The sequence below is a fragment of the Salvelinus alpinus genome, chromosome 5 (genome assembly GCF_045679555.1).
Source record: "Salvelinus alpinus chromosome 5, SLU_Salpinus.1, whole genome shotgun sequence".
In the NCBI taxonomy this organism is placed as follows: Eukaryota; Metazoa; Chordata; class Actinopteri; order Salmoniformes; family Salmonidae; genus Salvelinus; species Salvelinus alpinus.
The window spans coordinates 40709365-40729994 of record NC_092090.1 but is presented as its reverse complement, the minus strand read 5'-3'; the positions used below and the strand labels follow the sequence as shown (position 1 = coordinate 40729994).

General features: G+C 41.6%; 3 protein-coding genes across 4 annotated transcripts in view; 2 read left to right on the top strand and 1 right to left on the bottom strand.

The window, feature by feature from the left end:
- The window catches only part of LOC139576178 (chromodomain Y-like protein 2), a 34255-nt gene extending 30823 nt beyond the window's left edge, over window positions 1-3432 (top strand). Inside the window, exon 7 of the mRNA XM_071401932.1 lies at window positions 74-3432. Within this exon, the coding sequence (XP_071258033.1) occupies window positions 74-232 (159 nt within the window). The 3' untranslated portion in view covers window positions 233-3432. The remainder of the gene's footprint in view (window positions 1-73) is intronic.
- Window positions 3433-6550: 3118 nt separating this feature from the next.
- Window positions 6551-13319, bottom strand: cmc2 (C-x(9)-C motif containing 2). 2 transcript variants are annotated; one of them, XM_071401928.1, is made up of 5 exons: window positions 12916-13261; window positions 12342-12408; window positions 12133-12203; window positions 7163-7234; window positions 6551-7028 (listed from the first exon to the last, which is right to left on the bottom strand). In XM_071401928.1, exons 2-5 carry the CDS (start codon window positions 12376-12378, stop codon window positions 6945-6947), a joined length of 264 nt encoding a protein of 87 aa, XP_071258029.1. In that variant the 5' UTR covers window positions 12379-12408; window positions 12916-13261; the 3' UTR covers window positions 6551-6944. The 2 variants fall into 2 exon arrangements, with proteins under 2 accessions (XP_071258029.1, XP_071258030.1); XM_071401929.1 differs by lacking the exon at window positions 12342-12408 and having other exon boundaries at window positions 12133-12244; window positions 12916-13319.
- Window positions 13320-13734: 415 nt separating this feature from the next.
- Window positions 13735-20587, top strand: cenpn (centromere protein N). Its single transcript, XM_071401926.1, has 10 exons — window positions 13735-14063; window positions 14253-14298; window positions 14402-14461; window positions 14614-14687; window positions 14834-15007; window positions 15124-15225; window positions 15372-15426; window positions 15566-15675; window positions 15770-15893; window positions 20280-20587. The coding sequence occupies exons 1-10, from the start codon at window positions 13893-13895 to the stop codon at window positions 20366-20368; spliced, it is 1005 nt and encodes a 334-aa protein (XP_071258027.1). The 5' UTR covers window positions 13735-13892; the 3' UTR covers window positions 20369-20587.
- Window positions 20588-20630: the final 43 nt, after the last annotated feature.

The following is a 20630-nucleotide window of genomic DNA, read 5'->3' as shown; positions in this document are numbered from 1 at the left end:
AGTGTAAAAATGAAGGGCCTCGATCTATGACGCAGGCTGCCTCTTACTCTCTGTTTGACCCTGTGTGTGGAAGGTTCTGGAAGAGTCTAAATGCCTGGTGCGGAGCATCCTGAAGTCGGTCCTGGAGGAGGTGAATGAGAAAGAGTGTCAGATGCTCAAACAGCTGTGGTGCTCCACCAAGGGACTGGAGGCGCTCTTCAGCTACCTGCAGAGCAAGGTGTATGATAACTGACCTCTACACACCTGCAGAACTATCTATGGGCCACGAGATCTGGTCTTCAGTTACCTACTGAGCAACATCCCTGAAGATATAGGGCTTTGATCTTCAGTTACCAACAGTCTTCTTTAACAACCAGCAGAGCGTAGTTTGCCAGTCTCTGAGGCCTTATCTCCGCACATCAACATCTGGGTCTGCAGAGCACCACCATCAATGTTTTTTTTTACTTTGGTCATCCCTCAACTTCCCTGCCTGTAAGAGGGGATCTGCAAAGCATCAACTTCTGGAGAGGATTCATCTGTAGGATTCAGTCTGCGTTCATAATGGCCTGCTGGGAGTCCAGTGACCGTGAACAAGGCTCTTCAGGAAACGGATGCACAGCAGCAGAACGTTGTGGGAGTGCGTGGAGCCAAAAGAGCTCATCTGATGGCTAATGTCATTGTTCAATTATTTATTTGAAAATGTATTTAGATTTGATCCTAAATAGAAAAAAAGCATACCACGTGTATATATTTTCTATTAGTCTGCTGCTGTTTTTTTTGTATCGTGCTTTAGTCTTTCTGTTTTGAGGTGAAGTGTCCTCCTGGGCTCTGAGGTATAGTGAAAATCAAAGCTATGCTTGAGGTCAGAATGGAACAGATTTTCTCACCTTACATAGCAGTAACCCTGGCCAAAGAAGTAAATAATAATTTAAGTGAAACCTGTCCATTGAATTAGGTGTGGTGTAATAGGAGGGCCACTGGGGAAGAGTTAGAGCTAGGTCATGCCCAATGATACACACCCATAATTGGGAAGTCAATGTGAATGGGCAGTGTTGACAGTGAACTCTTTCTGGATTTATATAGGCCGTTTTGCGATGCTCTTTTGGAAGTGTTTATTCAATTGCTTGTATTTGGTTTGTCAGTAAGGGTGTGTTTGACCTCTGATTGAACGTGAATATATAGAAGGGCCCTCTTTGACCACGACCAGCACTCCCATAGAGAACCAGAGCTGTCTGATGGCATCTTTTCATTAGAATGTGGAGACTGTCGATAGATCAAAAGGAGACCTCTCCCTGGGAAAGGGAGGAAAGAGAGAGAATGAGAGAAAGAGGGTGAGACATACGTCATCATCATTATTATATCAGCAGCAATATGTGCAGCGTCATCATTATCATCAAGGTACATATATGACATGTATTACAGTACAAAGGTGTAGCGGGGGTGGTTTGCTTAACTACTCTTCTGTGTTGACTAACCTTGCCTGAGACCTGAAGACTTCTTTTGGCTCCCAGAGCTAATGCCCTGCCTTTAGCTCAGTGGGCTACTGCAGTCTTGAATCGTGAAGACGACCAGGGTTTGATACCCCGTTGATTATAAAGGCATGTATATTACATTGTGAAGAGTGTAGCTATGATATCTGGACAGATAATTATTTTGATATTACCTTGCAATCGGTTATTAGTGAGACATTGTGTATTTTTGTAACCACAGAAAGAAGTTTTGTCCCAAAGTAATCACTGCACTTTTCGTCTGTTGGCTGTCTGTGTTGTGAAGATGCAGTAGTAGTGCAGATAATACCTGCATGTGATGATGGCTTCAGGAAATGGGAAATATATATCTACATATATTGTATGTATGGATATCTATTTTTGGTTTACCCAATAATGAAATGTAGTTTTGTGGAAATTGTTTTGTATCATTCAGGAAATGGTGGGTTTTTGCAGTTGTACACATATATGAACCATGTAGGTGTTATATGGTGTAACTATATGCATGTACAATATTGTAGATACGTGTGTTGCCTGTCAAAATACTTTACATTTCAGGGTATGTTTTGTATTGCCATAGTAAGCAATGTTAGAAATCTTGCACAATTATTATTTGTATTTATTTAAAGTTAGTGCTCAAGTTCCCCTTGGGGCTGCAGTGCCATAATGTTTCCCTTTCCCAAGAGGCATCTTTCTCTCTTATCTTCTGTTCCAGATATTCTCAGTAAATTGCTTTTTTCCCTAGATCTGCACTGTGTGATAGTAGTGACACAACAAACACACACAAAAAAATGGTTACATGTAGCATAATTATGTTTAAAGGCTGTTGATAACCACTTTATGCAAAACTTTAAAACATTTAAAGTAATATTGCTATTAACAGCTCTGACAAATCAAAGCTCTATCAATTTCTAATCAACCATTCCCAATTATATTTGAATAACACTTTCCCTGAATTTCCCCAATTGATTTATTATTTGCGTGTTGATCAGTGTATTGCTAAAGTATAGTGTAAGATTAAATGTATATTAATATATTTGAGATTTGAGTTTTGCCTGTACCTCTCTCCAACCTGGTCTCAGAGCATTTTGTATTATTCTGTACGTAAACCCATACACTCCATTTAGTATGCGATGTTACTTCTGTATGGTATGTATTCATTTGTGGATGTCCATCAACCGTTTCGTATGATATGTTACGAATTTGCAAAATATACAATTATATTACGATTTGCTAAACGTATGATATGTTACGAATTCTAGCTAGGTGGTTAACATTAGCTAGCTGGCTAACATTAGCTGAGGTTAGGGGTTAGTATTAAAGTTAAGGAAGGGTTAGCTAACATGCTAAGTAGTTGAAAACTAGCTAAAAAGTAGCAAGTAGAGGAAAAGTTACTAATTAGCTAAAATGAAAAACTTGGTCGTGATGAGATTCGAACTCGCAACCTTTAGGTTGCTAGACGTTCACGTTATACACCAACCCATCCACACCAAACCAACTCATTTTTGGCTTAAGTTAACATCTGTCTTATCTAACCATACCAAACGTAACATATCATACAAATTTGTCTCTCGGTTTACATTTACTTTGTTACGTATAGTATGAGACAAGGCTGCTCTCCCAGGACCCAAATAGAGTAACATTGTGTTTGAATGATGCATTTGAATAATTTGAAGTAAAACCGTTATAATTCATTTGAGGACTTACCCTTGAAAATTATGACCGGCCCTGTAAGCCATGTGTTTAGGTTTAGTTTGTAAACTCCTATCTCCATATGATGTTTCTATGCATCTTCCAAGCATTTACAAACCTATTACATGTTGAGTTTCTACTCCTTTCTCTAGTCTAAAATCACACCTCGGGGTGCCTTAGAAGTTGTATCTTTTGTTTGTAGGATGCTGTATCCATACGTTGTGAGAGTTTTGGGGGTCGAGCTGCTTTGAATAAACTATGACATTAATTTAAACATGGTGTTTTTGTTGTGTGTTTAAAAACTGTTTTGTTCCTACTTAGTCATCACTCCTACAAACTTTATTTTTGTTTGCTGCATTTTTATAGTACCAATGTCCTTGTTTGGATAAAAGCACACATAATTTGGATCAGATAAATACAAACTAAAAGAGCATCCATCTGTCCTTGGGATCCTCTCCATTGAAACACGCCACTTAAAATAAACATGAATGGGTTGCTCCTCTATGGCACTCACTATAACCCTCTTCAGCATTTTTTTCACCGTCACTCTGCTTTCCAGAAATGACTGGGGGCCTAATGCTAAACCGCTGTGAGTCATCTGGACAGGAAGAGGAGGAGGATTTTTGCTCTGAATGAAATATTACAATGTTGCACACAATTACCTAGTGGCATTCGTTCAGGATTTAGGCAATACCAACCATGGCTGTCTCTGTAGCATTTCATTCTGCATAATTAAGATGATCATCACTTAACATTTACAAAGTGCATGGTATTCCTAGTGCTAACTGCTGTATAGATGGTCATTGTATTATGTTTCTCTGGAAGATCCACTAACCTTATGGATGTCCAGATTAGAGGTCGACCAATTAATCGGAATGGCCAATTAATTAGGGCCGATTTCAAGTTTTCATAACAATCGGAAATCGGTAATTTTGGATGCCGATTTTGCCGATTTTTCTTTTTACACCTTTATTTAACTAGGCAAGTCAGTTAAGAACACATTCTTATTTTCAATGACGGCCTAGGAACGGTGGTTTAACTGCCTTGTTCAGGGGCAGAACGACAGACTTTTACCTTGTCAGCTCAGTGATTCAATCTTGCAACCTTACGGTTAACTAGTCCAACGCTCTAACCACCTGCCTCACGAGGAGCCCGCCTGTTACGCGAATGCAGTAAGAAGTCAAGGTAAGTTGCTAGCTAGCATTAAACGTATCTTATAAAAACAAACAATCAATCAATCATAATCACTAGTTATAACTACACATGGTTGATGATATTACTAGTTTATCTAGCGTGTCCTGCGTTGCATATAATCGATGCAGTGCGCATTCGCGAAAAAGGACTGTCGTTGGTCCAACGTGTACCTAACCATAAACATCAACGCCTTTCTTAAAATCAATACACAGAAGTATACATTTTTAAACCTGCATATTTAGCTAAATGAAATCCAGGTTAGCAGGCAATATTAACCATTAATTGTGTCACTTCTCTTGCGTTCATTGCACGTAGAGTCAGGGTATATGCAACAGTTTGGGCCGCCTGGCTCATTGCGAAATAATTTGCCAGAATTTTACGTAATTATGACATAACATTGAAGCTTGTGCAATGTAACAGGAATATTTAGACTGATGGATGCCACCCGTTAGATAAAATACGGAACGGTATTTCACTGAAAGAATAAATGTTTTGTTTTCGAGATGATAGTTTCCGGATTCGACCATATTAATGACCTAAGGCTCGTATTTCTGTGTGTTATTATGTTATAATTAAGTCTATGATTTGGTAGAGCAGTCTGACTGAGCGATGGTGGGCACCAGCAGGCTCGTAAGCATTCATTCAAACAGCACTTTCGTGCTTTGTGCCAGCAGCTCTGCTGTTTATGAATTCAAGCCTATCAACTCCCGAGATTAGGCTGGTGATAACAGTGGATTGTTCAGGATGAATGGAAGCTGGATATGAACAAGCATCCGATGAGGACTTGAGTGAATCCATTAATCAATCAAATGTATTTATAAAGCCCTTTTTACATCAGCTGATGTCACAAAGTGCTGTACAGAAACCCAGCCTAAAACCCCAAACAGCAAGCAATGCAGATGTAGAAGCACGGTGGCTAGGAAAAACTCCCTAGAAAGGCCAGAACCTAGGAAGACACCTAGAGAGGAACCAGGCTCTGAGGGGTGGCCAGTCCTCTTCTGGCTGTGCCGGGTAGAGAGATTATAACAGAACATGGCCAAGATGTTCAAACGTTCATAGATGACCAGCAGGGTCAGATAATAATCACAGTGGTTGTAGAGGGTGCAACAGGTCAGCACCTCAGGAGTAAATGTCAGTTGGCTTTTCATAGCCGATCATTCAGAGTTAGAGACAGCAGGTGCGGTAGATAGAGTCCAAAACAGCAGGTCCGGGACAAGGTAGCACGTCCAGTGAACAGGTCAGTGTTCCATAGCCGCAGGCAGAACAGTTGAAACTGGAGCAGCAGCATGACCAGATGGACTTGGGACAGCAAGGAGTCATCAGGCCAGGTAGTTCTGAGGCATGGTCCTAGGGCTCAGGTCCTCCGAGAGAAGAGAAAGAGAGCGAAAAAGAAAGAGAGAGAAATAGAGAGGCAGGATATAACCCCACCCACTTTGCCAAAGCACAGCCCCCACACCACTATGGGATATCTTCAACCACCAACCTACTACCCTGAGACAAGGCCGAGCATAGCCCACGGAAATCTCCACCACGGCACGAACCTGAGAGGGGCGCCATCCGAGACAGGAAGATCACGTCAGTGACTCAACCCACTCAAGTGACGCACCCCTCCTAGGGACAGCATGGAAGAGCACCAGTAAGCCAGTGACTCAGCCTAATAGGGTTAGAGGCAGAGAATCCCAGTGGAGAGAGGGGAACCGGCCAGGTTGAGACAGCAAGGGCGGTTCGTCTCTCCAGTGCCTTTCCGTTCACCTTCACACTCCTGGGCCAGACTACACTCAATCATAGCACCTACTGAAGAGATGAGTCTTCAATAAAGACTTAAAGGTCGAGACCGAGTCTGCGTCTCTCACATGGATAGAGACCATTCCATTAAAATGGAGCTCTGTAGGAGAAAGCCCTGCCTCCAGCTGTTTACTTAGAAATTCTAGGGACAGTAAGGAGGCCTGTGTCTTGTGACCGTAGCGTACGTGTACGTATGTACAGCAGGACCAAATCGTGAAAGATAGGTAGGAGCAAGCCCATGTAATGCTTTGTAGGTTAGCAGTAAAACCTTGAAATCAGCACTAGCCTTAACAGAATAAGGCTGTGAATATGACACTGACACATTTGTAAATGAATTAAATGTCCTGTGAGCTTGGAGGTTTCACATATAAGTAAAGCATCTGTTGACTACCCATAAGAAAATAACAAGGCAATTCTGTGTTTTGATACACTTTATTCAATAGAAATCCAGTGTTCATTCATTATCCCCAGTCAGATACGCAGACAATTTAAAACAATTATTTTGTTAAGTACTTTAAATATGCAATCAACCATGATTGCATGGGTGTTGGGTAGCAGTCCTCGAAACAGACCCCCCATATGAGCTCTGATCCCTGAGTAGCGAAATGATCATCCACCACTCTCTATGACAATCCACCCAACACTATTCAACACACATACTGAAACCGACACTATGAGAGACCTCTTGTGGCCAGATGTCCAGGCAGTAAGGTAGGCTTCTCATGGTAGGTCCCAGTAAGTCCCAAGTCCTCCAATACCCAGTTCCTGTGCCCCTTCCTGGAGCATCGGCTCAGCCAGTACTGCCATTCAGAAGTCTTCCTTAGGGCCGTCTTTCAGCCTCTGTCTCATCTCTTTAGCATGCTGTTTGCTTTTCTCCCTCTTTGCAATTCGCTGTTGATCAGAAAGAGAAACACACACACATTGTTGAAAATACCAAAGTGCTCCCATCAATGAAATATGACAAAAGTAGTCATCTGGTGAGGCATCCCTTTCGATTTTAAAACCAAATTGCTGGTAGTCCTCACCTCGTCCTTCAAACAAGCTCTCATGGCACGGTCCATATCATTGCAATGGCCAAAGAACTTCTTGACATTGTGCTGAGGATGAGACATTACAACATGTTTTTGACAGGTAAGAGTGTAGCTATACTTGACTGCTCCTACACATTAGTTCAGAACAGCTACAGTGTAGAGCAATACAGTAGATCTTTCAGGTGGAGGTCTATGTTGGACATGTTCTTAGACGCTGTTGAGTCGTTCCACCTCAAAAAGCACAAAGAATAGAATTTTTACACCCACCATCTCAGATTGTTCTGAAATCGTTTCTGTAGTTAAACATATTAGATTAGCACTCCTGAAACATTAATTTGTTGAAATATAATTATAATTTATAATTATATATAAATATAATATAATTTGATCGCTGAGAAATTAAGCTAATTGATTGCACCCTAATTGGCCATAATTTCTAGGATTCATATTATCTTTAATAAATATATACTGAACAAAAATATAAACGCAAGGTGTAAAGTGTTGGTCCCATGTTTCATGAGGTGAAATAAAAGATCACTGACATCTCCATAAGCATAAAAAGCGTATTTTCGCACAAATTTGTTTACATCCCTGTTAGTCAGAATTTCTCCTTAGGCAAGATAATCCATCCACCTGACAGGTGTTGCATATCAAGAAGCGGATTAAACAGCGTGATCATTACACAGGTGTACCTTGTGCTGGGGACAATAAAAGGCACTAAAATGTGCAGTTTTGTCACACAACACAATGCCACAGATATCAAGTTTTGAGGCTTTGTGAAATTGGCATGCAGAGTGCAGGAATGTCCACCAAAGCTGTTGCCAGAGAATTCAATCTTCATTTCTCTACCATAAGCTGCCTCAAACGTCGTTTTAGAGAATTTGGTAGTATGTCAAACCAGCCTCACAACTGCAGACCACGTGTAACCACACCAACCCAGGCTTCTTCGCCTGCGGCATAATCTGAAACCAGCCATCTGGACAGTTGATGAAACTGAGGAGTATTTCTGTCTGTAATAAAGCCCTTTTGTGGTGAAAAATTCATTCTGATTGGCTGGGCCTGGTTCCCCAGTGGTGCCCCTGCCAAGTCATGTGAAATACATACAGTGGGGAGAACAAGTATTTGATACACTGCCGATTTTGCAGGTTTTCCTACTTATAAAGCATGTAGAGGTCTGTAATTTGTATCATAGGTACACTTCAACTGTGAGAGACGGAATCTAAAACAAAAATTCAGAAAATCACATTGTATGATTTTTAAGTAATTAATTTGCATTTTATTGCATGACATAAGTATTTGATCACCTACCAACCAGTAAGAATTCCGGCTCTCACAGACCTGTTCGTTTTTCTTTAAGAAGCCCTCCTGTTCTCCACTCATTACCTGTATTAACTGCACCTGTTTGAACTCGTTACCTGTATAAAAGACACCTGTCCACACACTCAATCAAACAGACTCCAACCTCTCCACAATGGCCAAGACAAGAGAGCTGTGTAAGGACATCAGGGATAAAATTGTAGACCTGCACAAGGCTGGGATGGGCTACAGGACAATAGGCAATCAGCTTGGTGAGAAGGCAACAACTGTTGGCGCAATTATTAGAAAATGGAAGAAGTTCAAGATGACGGTCAATCACCCTCGGTCTGGGGCTCCATGCAAGATCTCACCTCGTGGGACATCAATGATCATGATGAAGGTGAGGGATCAGCCCAGAACTACACGGCAGGACCTGGTCAATGACCTGAAGAGAGCTGGGACCACAGTCTCAAAGAAAACCATTAGTAACACACTACGCCGTCATGGATTAAAATCCTGCAACGCACGCAATGTCCCCCTGATCAAGCCAGCGCATGTCCAGGCCCGTCTGAAGTTTGCCAATGACCATCTGGATGATCCAGAGGAGGAATGGGAGAAGGTCACGTGGTCTGATGAGACAAAAATAGAGCTTTTTGGTCTAAACTCCACTCGCCGTGTTTGGAGGAAGAAGAAGGATGAGTACAACCCCAAGAACACCATCCCAACCGTGAAGCATGGCGGTGGAAACATCATTCTTTGGGGATGCTTTTCTGCAAAGGGGACAGGACGACTGCACCGTATTGAGGGGAGGATGGATGGGGCCATGTATCGCGAGATCTTGGCCAACAACCTCCTTCCCTCAGTAAGAGCATTGAAGATGGGTCGTGGCTGGGTCTTCCAGCATGACAACGACCCGAAACACACAGCCAGGGCAACTAAGGAGTGGCTCCGTAAGAAGCATATCAAGGTCCTGGAGTGGCCTAGCCAGTCTCCAGACCTGAACCCAATAGAAAATCTTTGGAGGGAGCTGAAAGTCCGTATTGCCCAGCGACAGCCCCGAAACCTGAAGGACCTGGAGAAAGTCTGTATGGAGGAGTGGGCCAAAATCCCTGCTGCAGTGTGTGCAAACCTGGTCAAGAACTACAGGAAACGTATGATCTCTGTAATTGCAAACAAAGGTTTCTGTACCAAATATTAAGTTCTGCTTTTCTGATGTATCAAATACTTATGTCATGCAATAAAATGCAAATTAATTACTTAAAAATCATACAATGTGATTTTCTGGATTTTTGTTTTAGATTCCGTCTCTCACAGTTGAAGTGTACCTATGGTAAAAATTACAGACCTCGACATGCTTTGTAAGTAGGAAAACCTGCAAAATCGGCAGTGTATCAAATACTTGTTCTCCCCACTGTAGATTGGGCCAAATTTATTTATTTCAATTTAATGATTTCTTTATATGAACTGTAACTGTAAAATCGTTGAAATTGTTGCATGTTGCGTTTTTATATTTTTTTCAGGATAATACCTAACTTCTGATTTGGACCATAATTCTTCCTAGCATGAGAAATCCAAAGATCAAAAGCCACCCAGACCTCCCCACCAATCCCACCTTAACAACTATGATATAGTACTCTATGTGGCAGGTAGCCTAGTGGTTAGAGCGGCAGGTAGCCTAGTGGTTAGAGCGTTGGACTAGTAACCGAAAGGTTGCAAGATTGAATCCCGAGCTGACAAGGTAAAAATAAGTAATAACTAATAAAATTAGTGTGAAAGTACCAGGTTTTGCCTACTAGATGCCGCTGTTTCTGCTACTGCCACCACAACCTTTTATCCATTTCGCTGGTCTCTTGTGTTTATTAAATATCAAAACATTTTCTTTGCAACTTTGGGTAGAAAACCAATATCTTTTGCTCATGATGAAAATAAATTGTATGGTCATCCTCACAATTAAAGCCAGTCCTCCATGAAAGCAATTCCGTTTGTCCTTCTCTTAGGCTTAATTTGTGTCCAGGAAACGGCCCCTCTGTGTGTGTGATTTATATCCCCTTCAAAAATGGTCTGGGTTAGTTAGGCCATTCCTGGCGAACAAGCAAACCATTAGGCTATAGCAGTTCTAACTGTTTCAATGGTAAAAGTCCCAAACACACACTGTATAGTGTTTTTGCATTGGTAATGGTTTTGGGTTGGGTTTAATGGTACATGTCACTAATCACACTACATACAGAGATGTTTTCTAATCATTTTATTGAAAAACATGGAATGCCATGCAATGGTTTATAATTGTATTATTTTATTAGGGTTGTCATAACATTTTAGTTACTAGGCCAAGTTTTGGGCTTGTAGGAAAAGTGTTCATATGGGAATTGCTACATACGTATAGCCCTCTCAGAAAGCTGCCATTTGTTGGACTATTCATGGGAAGTGATCCATTTTTAAAAATTATTATTATTTTTCCACCTTTATTTAACCAGGTAGGCCAGTTGAGAATAGGTTCTCATTTACAACTGCGACCTGGCCAAGATAAAGCAAAGCAGTGCGACAAAAACAACAACACAGAGTTACACATGGGATAAACAAACGTCAATAACTTAAAGGTCCCAATGCAAACATTTTTACATCAATATCAAATAACTTCTGGGTACCAATTAAGCAACTTACTGTGGTTGTTTTCCATTAAAATTGTCCAAATTAAACAAAAATAGCTTCTTAGCAAAAAGCAACTTCTCAAGCAAGAATTTAGCTAGGACTGTCTGGAAGTGGTCTAAGTGGGGAGGGGAAAACTTAGACCCCCCACCCCCACACACACACACCTGAAAACTAGCTGTTACTGGCAGAGAGTTTTGGAACTCTTTCTTAAAACTCCATACCGCCAAAACAAGCTGGAATATTAGGCAGTCTTTTCAAAAAGCTCTTACACTAAAAGGGCATGATCATTATTTCATTATATTCATTTCATTATCATCATTATTTAATTGGAAATATAAATAAAACACAGGGAAATCACATATTTGACTGCACTGGGCCTTTGATAAGAACCACAAGAGACCAGCAAAATGGATAAGTGTGTGGTGGCAGTAGCCAGAACAGCGGCATCTAGTGGGCAAAACCTGGTACTTTCACACTAATTTATGGTAAATAATGCAAGAGACTTCAATGGATAACTTCTCTAAACGGGGAAAAACCATCACCAGATTCCCAGAGAATACAATAAAAAAAGGGTGAAGAAGCAATACTCCAAGCCTCACAGCTCCATACTACTTCTGAGACACAGAAAACTGATACTGTATACTGGTTGTTGGGGTGGGATTGGCCTGGGGGGTGGTGGGTCCGTGGGTGGCTTTTGACCATTTTCTTGGATTTCTTATGCCTTATGCAATGGTAGGAAGAAGTTTGATCCAAATCGGATGTTGGGTACTATATTTGTTGAATATTATGTGAATCCTATAAATTAAAAGGGCCTATTCAGGAGCAATCAATGAGCTTAATTTCTCAGAAATAAAATAAAATTTCAACAAAATAATGTTTCAGGAATGCTAATCTTATCTGGTTCTAACTAGAGAAACGATTTCCGAACAATCTGAGATGGTGGGTGTAAAGGCTTGCTGAAATGACATGGAATGAAATGACCCAGTCTATGGTTCTCAGGCAAGTATAAAATAACTTACCTCCGTGTGGCACTGCTTCAGCAGGTTTATCAGTATGTTGCACTCGTCCGTGTGCAGGTGAGGCGACAGATCAGGGTGCATTCTGAGTTAAGGGCTTACCACTCCAACAATACTGGAAAGACAAACAATACCAACCATGTTTGTGACTACAATGCATGCTGAAAATTACTATTTGGGTTTCTGTAATGTGTGTCTACTCTAAAGGATACTCCATCCACCCAGTCCCTCTCCATCCTGCAAACTCATGGGGATGATCCGTTTTCTGTTTACGCTTACCTGCAATGAAAGAGAAAACAGGTGTAAAACACAGGTGGGCAGGTTAAAACTAATACAAGTCTAGGTAAAGACATGGATAGCATTGCCTGTGTGGGTTAATGAAGGACAGAGTACCAGACACAATGAGGAGTGGCAATTGTCATACAAGCCCATCCTTTCATCCTGATTAATCTCAAAACTGTGATTACCCGAAAAGTGATTTCAGCCTCTACTGTAACAAGTAGGCTAGCAGTTGGCAGCGTTGTTATAAACAGTCATAAAGTTGTGGTTGTATAGAGATGGACTTTGTTACATATTCAGAGACCGGTTGAAATAGACTCAAATCTGTATGCAGCAAAGGGGCCAAGTTGTGAAATTGAATGATGCTAGCTAGCTAGTTAGTTACAGACTGTTCTAGCTACAGTACAACTCACAGACTGGTAGCTAGTACTGTAGCTACCAAAATAGACTGGAATTACCTTAAAAGCTGTGAATAGAATAAGGTAGCTAGTTAAATAAAGATATTACCAGTTCAGTTGGGATATCATTGAGATATCTATCTTCCAGGAATAGAATATATCGTAGATAGCAAGTTGACCAAATGTAGCTAGCTGCCAATGCCTAGTAGCGAGAAATACCACTTAAGGGCAAATGCAACGTTCTTTCAACCCCTTGTTTTAACTCCTATTACTGCCAGGTTACTGTCGATGTATTTACATCTAACTAGCTACTGTACAAATCTTGAAAAATGTGTTTAACAATTCTGACATAGCATTCAATTGTAAACCTAATAATGTATTTGATAAAAGGAGGACATGCTGGTAACATGCTAGCTAGCTAGCTACACTTCTCTCACTCTTTCGTAACAGCAAAGACAGTACACTCAGTGGAAAATGATAACCTGATTGACATTACAGTAGCAAATCAGACACCTGCTACCGTTGGATGGTGGTCCAATCACATTCATTGTTGATCACATGTGGGCGGGCACTCCCTCAACGGGCACACAGCAAATAACTCCAGTCATTGCACGACTGGAACATAAAACACATTTTATTACATATTTATGTACGATTGTAATATGTATGCATTATAGCTATATCATCAAATGTAATTAATCCTAAACACTGTGCATCTATGCCTCTCCAGCAGACGGCGCCATCGCATATTGCAGTGGAAAGACGAATACATTTTTACGAAACAAAATCCCAGAGCTCAGTTTTCTATTTATTTAGTTTTTACACGTTTTTGGTATAATTTAGGACAATATTAAACCCCATTTAACCCAACATAACCTCTAAACATCTTTAAAGCATCTCTAAAGCATGTGAATATGTGGTAAACGTTATTTGAAGGGGAAATGACGAAACAGGAAGTGCGACCCACCAAATAATTCCGATTGGTTGACTCTCGTTCGGCGGTTTGTTTTGTATTTGCGTGTCTGCTGTTAGCTTGCTATCTAATGCGTTTTAAGAGTTTACTTGGTTAAAACATACATTTTAAGCATGGGTGACTCTACAAATCGTATATTGCAACGTTTGATACGACGAATCCCTTATCAAATGCTCCAGACAATGTTTGGCAAGTGGACTCATCTATCAAGGGAGGACCTGCATTCGCTGGACTTCACACAACCAAAATGGGTGTTGACAGAACATCTACTGGCTCTCTGTGAGGTAGATGTAGCTGCTTGACTATATAGTTAACGTTACCTATCTAAGTAGCTTTCTAGTGATGTGATGTTCTCTTTAGCTAACTTGTTCATTTAATCTAGCTCACCTTAACAGTTCATCGTGGGCTAAGTGTAATCAACATTTTTTGTTATACTTTCAACCTTTCTGATACACTACTTTTATCTTTCCCAGGAGAAGGGCTTGACAGTGAAACACATCACAGAACTCGAAATGATCTGTAAGTGTTATCTGACCGTGTGAATTAACTAATTTCCCCCTCAGTAGCCAATGGTCTACTTAGTTGTCAGTAATAGATAATACATTTCACCAATGCTTTCCAGATATCATTGAGAATCCGAACCAGGGAATGTGGCATGGCTTCCAGCTCCTTGATGCAGAGGGTAAATGAAAGTCTACATTTAGTATCTGGTGCTTTCACTGACACTCACAAAGTTCCATTTGAAAATGGACCCTAATCAATATTAGAGTTCCAAGGTATTAGAGGTAGCCTAATCAGCATTACTGTTCATTTCAAGTATATTTTTCTTCACAGAGGATGCACCATCCATTGAGCTGACACAGTTCAAGGAACAGTTCAAGGCCAACCTCACAGAGCTCATCAGCCATGTATGTATGACTTCCAGCTTTTATATGCTTGGTAGAAAAGACAGAACTAACATTCATTAAAATGGACATTGGCTTGTAATGTCCCTCAATTGCTGTGTTTGCATGTGCCATCTCTGTCAATGCCTGTGTTTGTCTTTCCTTCCAAGGTGTCTATTAAAATAAAGAAACACACAGATGAGGCCATATGGATACGTGTTGCCTGGGGGGACAACTTCACAAAGCCTTACCACCTTAAACCCACATACGTTGTCCACCATCTTCAGACCCCTTATGTCTTTGTGACCGGCGTGACTTCAAAGCATAAGCCTCTTTTAAACCAGGCAAGGATGCTTTTTAAATTGCCCCTGGGGGGATTCATAACGTCATATTGCAATGCTTTGAATTCTGTTTCTATGGTCTGTATCGCCTGTTAAACAGACTGAGTTCTGTCATACAGGCCTTGGTTCTGGCCACCAGATATGGCTCTATGAAGGACGCTCACCTCAGTGGACGGAACCTCACCGCCATCAGAGACCTACTGATGAGGCAGTACCAACAGGTAGGCCTTGGCCCTGTCCCCTATGAGGGGACACGGGCCATATAAAAGCCTTTATCATGACCATCCCACTGCTTACTGTAAACAAGTAAAACGTATAGAACTAACTATAGAGATTCTGTGTTCTGCACCTTTTCATTCATTCATAGGTGTTCCCCACCAAACATCCAAAACCTCTTCAGGAAAAGAATCCTGTCCCTAGAAGTATGTTTTGTTGTCTGCTTATAAAATACAATTGTAATGTATAGATGAACATAATCATGATGACAACCACATCTAATTAGATATCAATAGAATATTGACATAGTTTATGTTTCACTGACATTCTATTTTCTAATTTTAGACCCCAATATAGAGAAAGAACAGGCTGAGAATACAGAGAACCGTCTTCAGATGGCCCGTGAGGCCTTCGGCGATGGGACACTACCTCAAATGCAAAAAGCTGTCTACAAGGTGCACGAAGTTGAACTATGGGTTGTTTACAAAAAGCTTTCTCCTCGTGTGCCTGCTATGCTGTGTGTGACAATGTATTCTGCTCTATTTTCAGCTGGAGACCAAGTTCCGAGATAACTCTAACAAGACGTTGACAGGCAGAGAAGAGCCCTTCAGAGGAGTGGTGGAGTTTGCCAGCACCAACCTCCTAGAGTCACTCAGGCACTGTGTGTCCTCAGGTACAGTATCTATAAGTCTGGGGCTGGGCTTTGTTTAATATCCCCTTTAATCTCTGTCAATGGGAAGAGCCACATCTTCTAGTTTTTTTAACCTTTATTTAACTTGGCAAGTCAGTTAAGAACATCATCTGGTGATGTAGAGGTGAATCCAGGCCCTGCAGTACCTAGCTCCACTCCTATTCCCCAGGCGCTCTCTTTTGATGACTTCTGTAACCGTAATAGCCTTGGTTTCATGCATGTTAACATTAGAAGCCTCCTCCCTAAGTTTGTTTTGTTCACTGCTTTAGCACACTCTGCCAACCCGGATGTTTTAGCCGTGTCTGAATCCTGGCTTAGAAAGACCACCAAATATTCTGACATTTTCATCCCCAACTACAAGATTTTCAGACAAGATAGAACGGCCAAAGGGGGCGGTGTTGCAATCTACTGCAAAGATTGCCTGCAGAGTTCTGTTTTACTATCCAGGTCTGTTCCCAAACAATTTGAACTTCTACTTTTAAAAATCCACCTCTCTAAAAACAAGTCTCTCACCGTTGCCGCCTGCTATAGACCACCCTCTGCCCCCAGCTGTGCTCTGGACACCATATGTGAACTGATTGCCCCCCATCTATCTTCAGAGCTCGTGCTGCTAGGCGACCTAAATTGGAACATGCTTAACACCCCAGCCATCCTACAATCTAAGCTTGATGCCCTCAATCTCACACAAATTATCAATGAACCTACCAGGTACCACCCCAATTCCGTAAACACGGGTACCCTCATAGATATCATCCTAACCAACTTGCCCTCCAAATACACCTCTGCTGTTTTCAACCAAGATCTCAGCGATCACTGCCTCATTGCCTGCATCCGTAATGGGTCAGCGGTCAAACGACCTCCACTCATCACTGTCAAACGCTCCCTGAAACACTTCAGCGAGCAGGCCTTTCTAATCGACCTGGCCGAGGTATCCTGGAAGGATATTGATCTCATCCCGTCAGTAGAGGATGCCTGGATATTTTTTTTAAATGCCTTTCTCACCATCTTGAATAAGCATGCCCCATTCAAGAAATTTAGAACCAGGAACAGATATAGCCCTTGGTTCTCTCCAGACCTGACTGCCCTTAACCAACAGAAAAACATCCTATGGCGTTCTGCATTAGCATCGAACAGCCCCCGTGATATGCAACTTTTCAGGGAAGCTAGAAACCAATATACACAGGCAGTTAGAAAAGCCAAGGCTAGCTTTTTCAAGCAGAAATTTGCTTCCTGCAACACAAATTCAAAAAAGTTCTGGGACACTGTAAAGTCCATGGAGAATAAGAACACCTCCTCCCAGCTTCCAACTGCACTGACGATAGGAAACACTGTCACCACCGACAAATCCACTATAATTGAGAATCTCAATAAGCATTATTCTACGGCTGGCCATGCTTTTCACCTGGCTACCCCTACCCCGGTCAACAGCACTGCCCTCCCCTCTGCTACTCGCCCAAGCCTTCCCCATTTCTCTTTCTCCCAAATACAGTCAGCTGATGTTCTGAAAGAGCTGCAAAATCTGGACCCTTACAAATCAGCCGGGCTAGATAATCTGGACCCTTTCTTTCTAAAACTATCTGCTGAAAGTGTTGCCACCCCTATTACTAGCCTTTTCAACCTCTCTTTCGTGTCGTCTGAGATTCCCAAAGATTGTAAAGCAGCTGCGGTTATCCCCCTCTTCAAAGGGGGGGACACTTGACCCTAACAGCTACAGACCTATATCTATCCTACCCTGCCTTTCTAAGGTCTTCGAAAGCCAAGTCAACAAACAGATTACCGACCATTTCGAATCCCACCATACCTTCTCCGCTATGCAATCTGGTTTCAGAGCTGGTCATGGGTGCACCTCAGCCACGCTCAAGGTCATAAACGATATCTTAACCGCCATCGATAGGAAACAATACTGTGCAGCCATATTCATTGACCTGGCCATTTGATTCTGTCAATCACCACATCCTCATCGGCAGACTCGACAGCCTTGGTTTCTCTAATGATTGCCTCGCCTGGTTCACCAACTACTTCTCTGATCGAGTTCAGTGTGTCAAATCGGAGGGTCTGTTGTCCGGGCCTCTGGCAGTCTCTATGGGGGTGCCACAGGGTTCAATTCTTGGACCGACTCTCTTCTCTGTATACATCAATGATGTCGCTCTTGCTGCTGGTGATTCTCTGATCCACCTCTACGCAGACGACACCATTCTGTATACTTCTGGCCCTTCTTTGGACACTGTGTTAACAACCCTCCAGGTGAGCTTCAATGCCATACAACTCTCCTTCCGTGGCCTCCAATTGCTCTTAAATACAAGTAAAACTAAATGCATGCTCTTCAACCGATCGCTGCCTGCACCTGCCCGCCTGTCCAACATCACTACTCTGGACGGCTCTGACTTAGAATATGTGGACAACTACAAATACCTAGGTGTCTGGTTAGACTGTAAACTCTCCTTCCAGACTCACATCAAACATCTCCAATCCAAAGTTAAATCTAGAATTGGCTTCCTATTCCGCAACAAAGCATCCTTCACTCATGCTGCTAAACATACCCTTGTAAAACTGACCATCCTACCAATCCTCGACTTCGGTGATGTCATTTACAAAATAGCCTCCAAAACCCTACTCAATAAATTGGATGCAGTCTATCACAGTGCCATCCGTTTTGTCACCAAAGCCCCATATACTACCCACCACTGCGACCTGTACACTCTCGTTGGCTGGCCCTCGCTTCATACTCGTCGCCAAACCCACTGGCTCCAGGTCATCTACAAGACCCTGCTAGGTAAAGTCCCCCCTTATCTCAGCTCGCTGGTCACCATAGCAGCACCTACCTGTAGCACGCGCTCCAGCAGGTATATCTCTCTGGTCACCCCCAAAACCAATTCTTCCTTTGGCCGCCTCTCCTTCCAGTTCTCTGCTGCCAATGACTGGAACGAACTACAAAAATCTCTGAAACTGGAAACACTTATCTCCCTCACTAGCTTTAAGCACCAGCTGTCAGAGCAGCTCATAGATTACTGCACCTGTACATAGCCCATCTATAATTTAGCCCAAACAACTACCTCTTTACCTACTGTATTTATTTATTTATTTATTTTGCTCCTTTGCACCCCATTATTTCTATCTCTACTTTACACTTTCTTCCACTGCAAACCAACCATTCCAGTGTTTTTTTTAATTTATTAATTTATTTTGTTTTTTTTACTTGCTATATTGTATTTACTTCGCCACCATGGCCTTTTTATATTTTTATTTATTTATATATATATATTTTGTTTGCCTTCACCTCACTTGCTCACATTGTATATAGACTTATTTTTCACTGTATTATTGACTGTATGTTTGTTTTACTCCATGTGTAACTATGTGTTGTTGTATGTGTCGAACTGCTTTGCTTTATCTTGGCCAGGTCGCAATTGTAAATGAGAACGTGTTCTCAATTTGCCTACCTGGTTAAATAAAGGTGAAATAAAAAAGAACAATTTTTTATTTACAATGACGGCCTACCCAAGCCAAACCCTAACAACGCTGGGCCAATTGTGAGCCATCCTATGGGACTCCCAATCACGGCCGGTTCTGATACAGCCTGGAATCGAACCACGCCTCTAGCACTGAAATGCAGTGCCTTAGAACGTTGCGCCACTCGGGTGCCCCATTAGAGCTGCAGAGACAACAAATTATGAACAATAGCTCTCTCTTTCTGCACTTTGTTCCATACCCTCAGGTTTAGAAGTCACGTCTTCCAGGTGATGCTCAGCGTTATAACGTTTTATTTGATGTGGTTATAGTTAGTTAACTGCTCATATATGGCTCCGCTTCTTTATTCAATTCTGTCCATGGCCACAAGGGGGCAGAGGAACCATGACAGACTTTCATTGTGTCCTTCTCATTCTCCAGACAGATGTGCTGAGTTGTTTGATGCTTTTTGGAGGGTCTGCTAATAAGTGAGTGGATTCGATTAGACTGAACTGGGGTGAATCAGGCAATGGCCAGTCACATGACCGGCTAAAACCGGTGAGGGCGGAGTACCCTGCTCAAATTGAACAGTAATATGCTCAACCTGGCCATATTGTCAACATGGCAGCGTGATGGATCATTCAGAAAAATACAACATGTCTTTTCCATAAAAATGTATGTTCACATCTTCAAACTAGTTTTCTTTTGGACAGTAGATAGTGATATATCAATGAAATCCTAACTCATTACTCCATGTGTTACATCACTTTTGTTTCGTGCGGGGCACCCGGCTCATGCCAGAGAAGACGCACAGATTTTAAAAAACAAAATCAATCACTTTTAACCCTGTGCAAACTCAGCCTACCCCGTGAACAGGGTGGGTAAAAATGTATCCCCTCAGTAATTGCTTGTGTTTTACAGGTATGGCGTCAACCCCAGTCACCCCTCTTCTCTCATCCATCACACAGAAAGGGAGAAACTATTTTGTTATCACAGACAAAGGAGTTTAAATCAAATTTAATTATAAGAACTACCAGAACAAGTAGTGTATATTTTGTATTAAATGTGTTAACATTTTATGGGGTTTAACATATATTTTTTAGAACACCTTGTTTACCCATTCACTCTGTCCTTCGCCCAAGTGTTAACAATAATAATCATATTGTATTGTTTCTCAATTAATATACTACAATCTGTACTCGAATAAATTTTGTTACTTGAGTAGTGTACAGCAAAGGGTCATGGTTTGCTTGTTTTACATTTTTGCACATG

Coding starts and splice junctions, on each gene's coding strand:
- cmc2 (XM_071401928.1), bottom strand. CDS start 12,378: ATGAGTTTGCAGGATGGAGAGGGACTGGGTGGATGGA. Junction 12,204..12,341: donor AGAGGGACTGGGTGGATGGA/GTATCCTTTAGA, acceptor GAATGCACCCTG/ATCTGTCGCCTCACCTGCAC. Junction 7,029..7,162: donor GAGCTTGTTTGAAGGACGAG/GTGAGGACTACC, acceptor TCTGATCAACAG/CGAATTGCAAAGAGGGAGAA.
- cenpn (XM_071401926.1), top strand. CDS start 13,893: ATGGGTGACTCTACAAATCGTATATTGCAACGTTTGATACGACGAATC. Junction 14,462..14,613: donor CCAGCTCCTTGATGCAGAGG/GTAAATGAAAGT, acceptor TTTTCTTCACAG/AGGATGCACCATCCATTGAG. Junction 14,688..14,833: donor TCACAGAGCTCATCAGCCAT/GTATGTATGACT, acceptor TTTCCTTCCAAG/GTGTCTATTAAAATAAAGAA.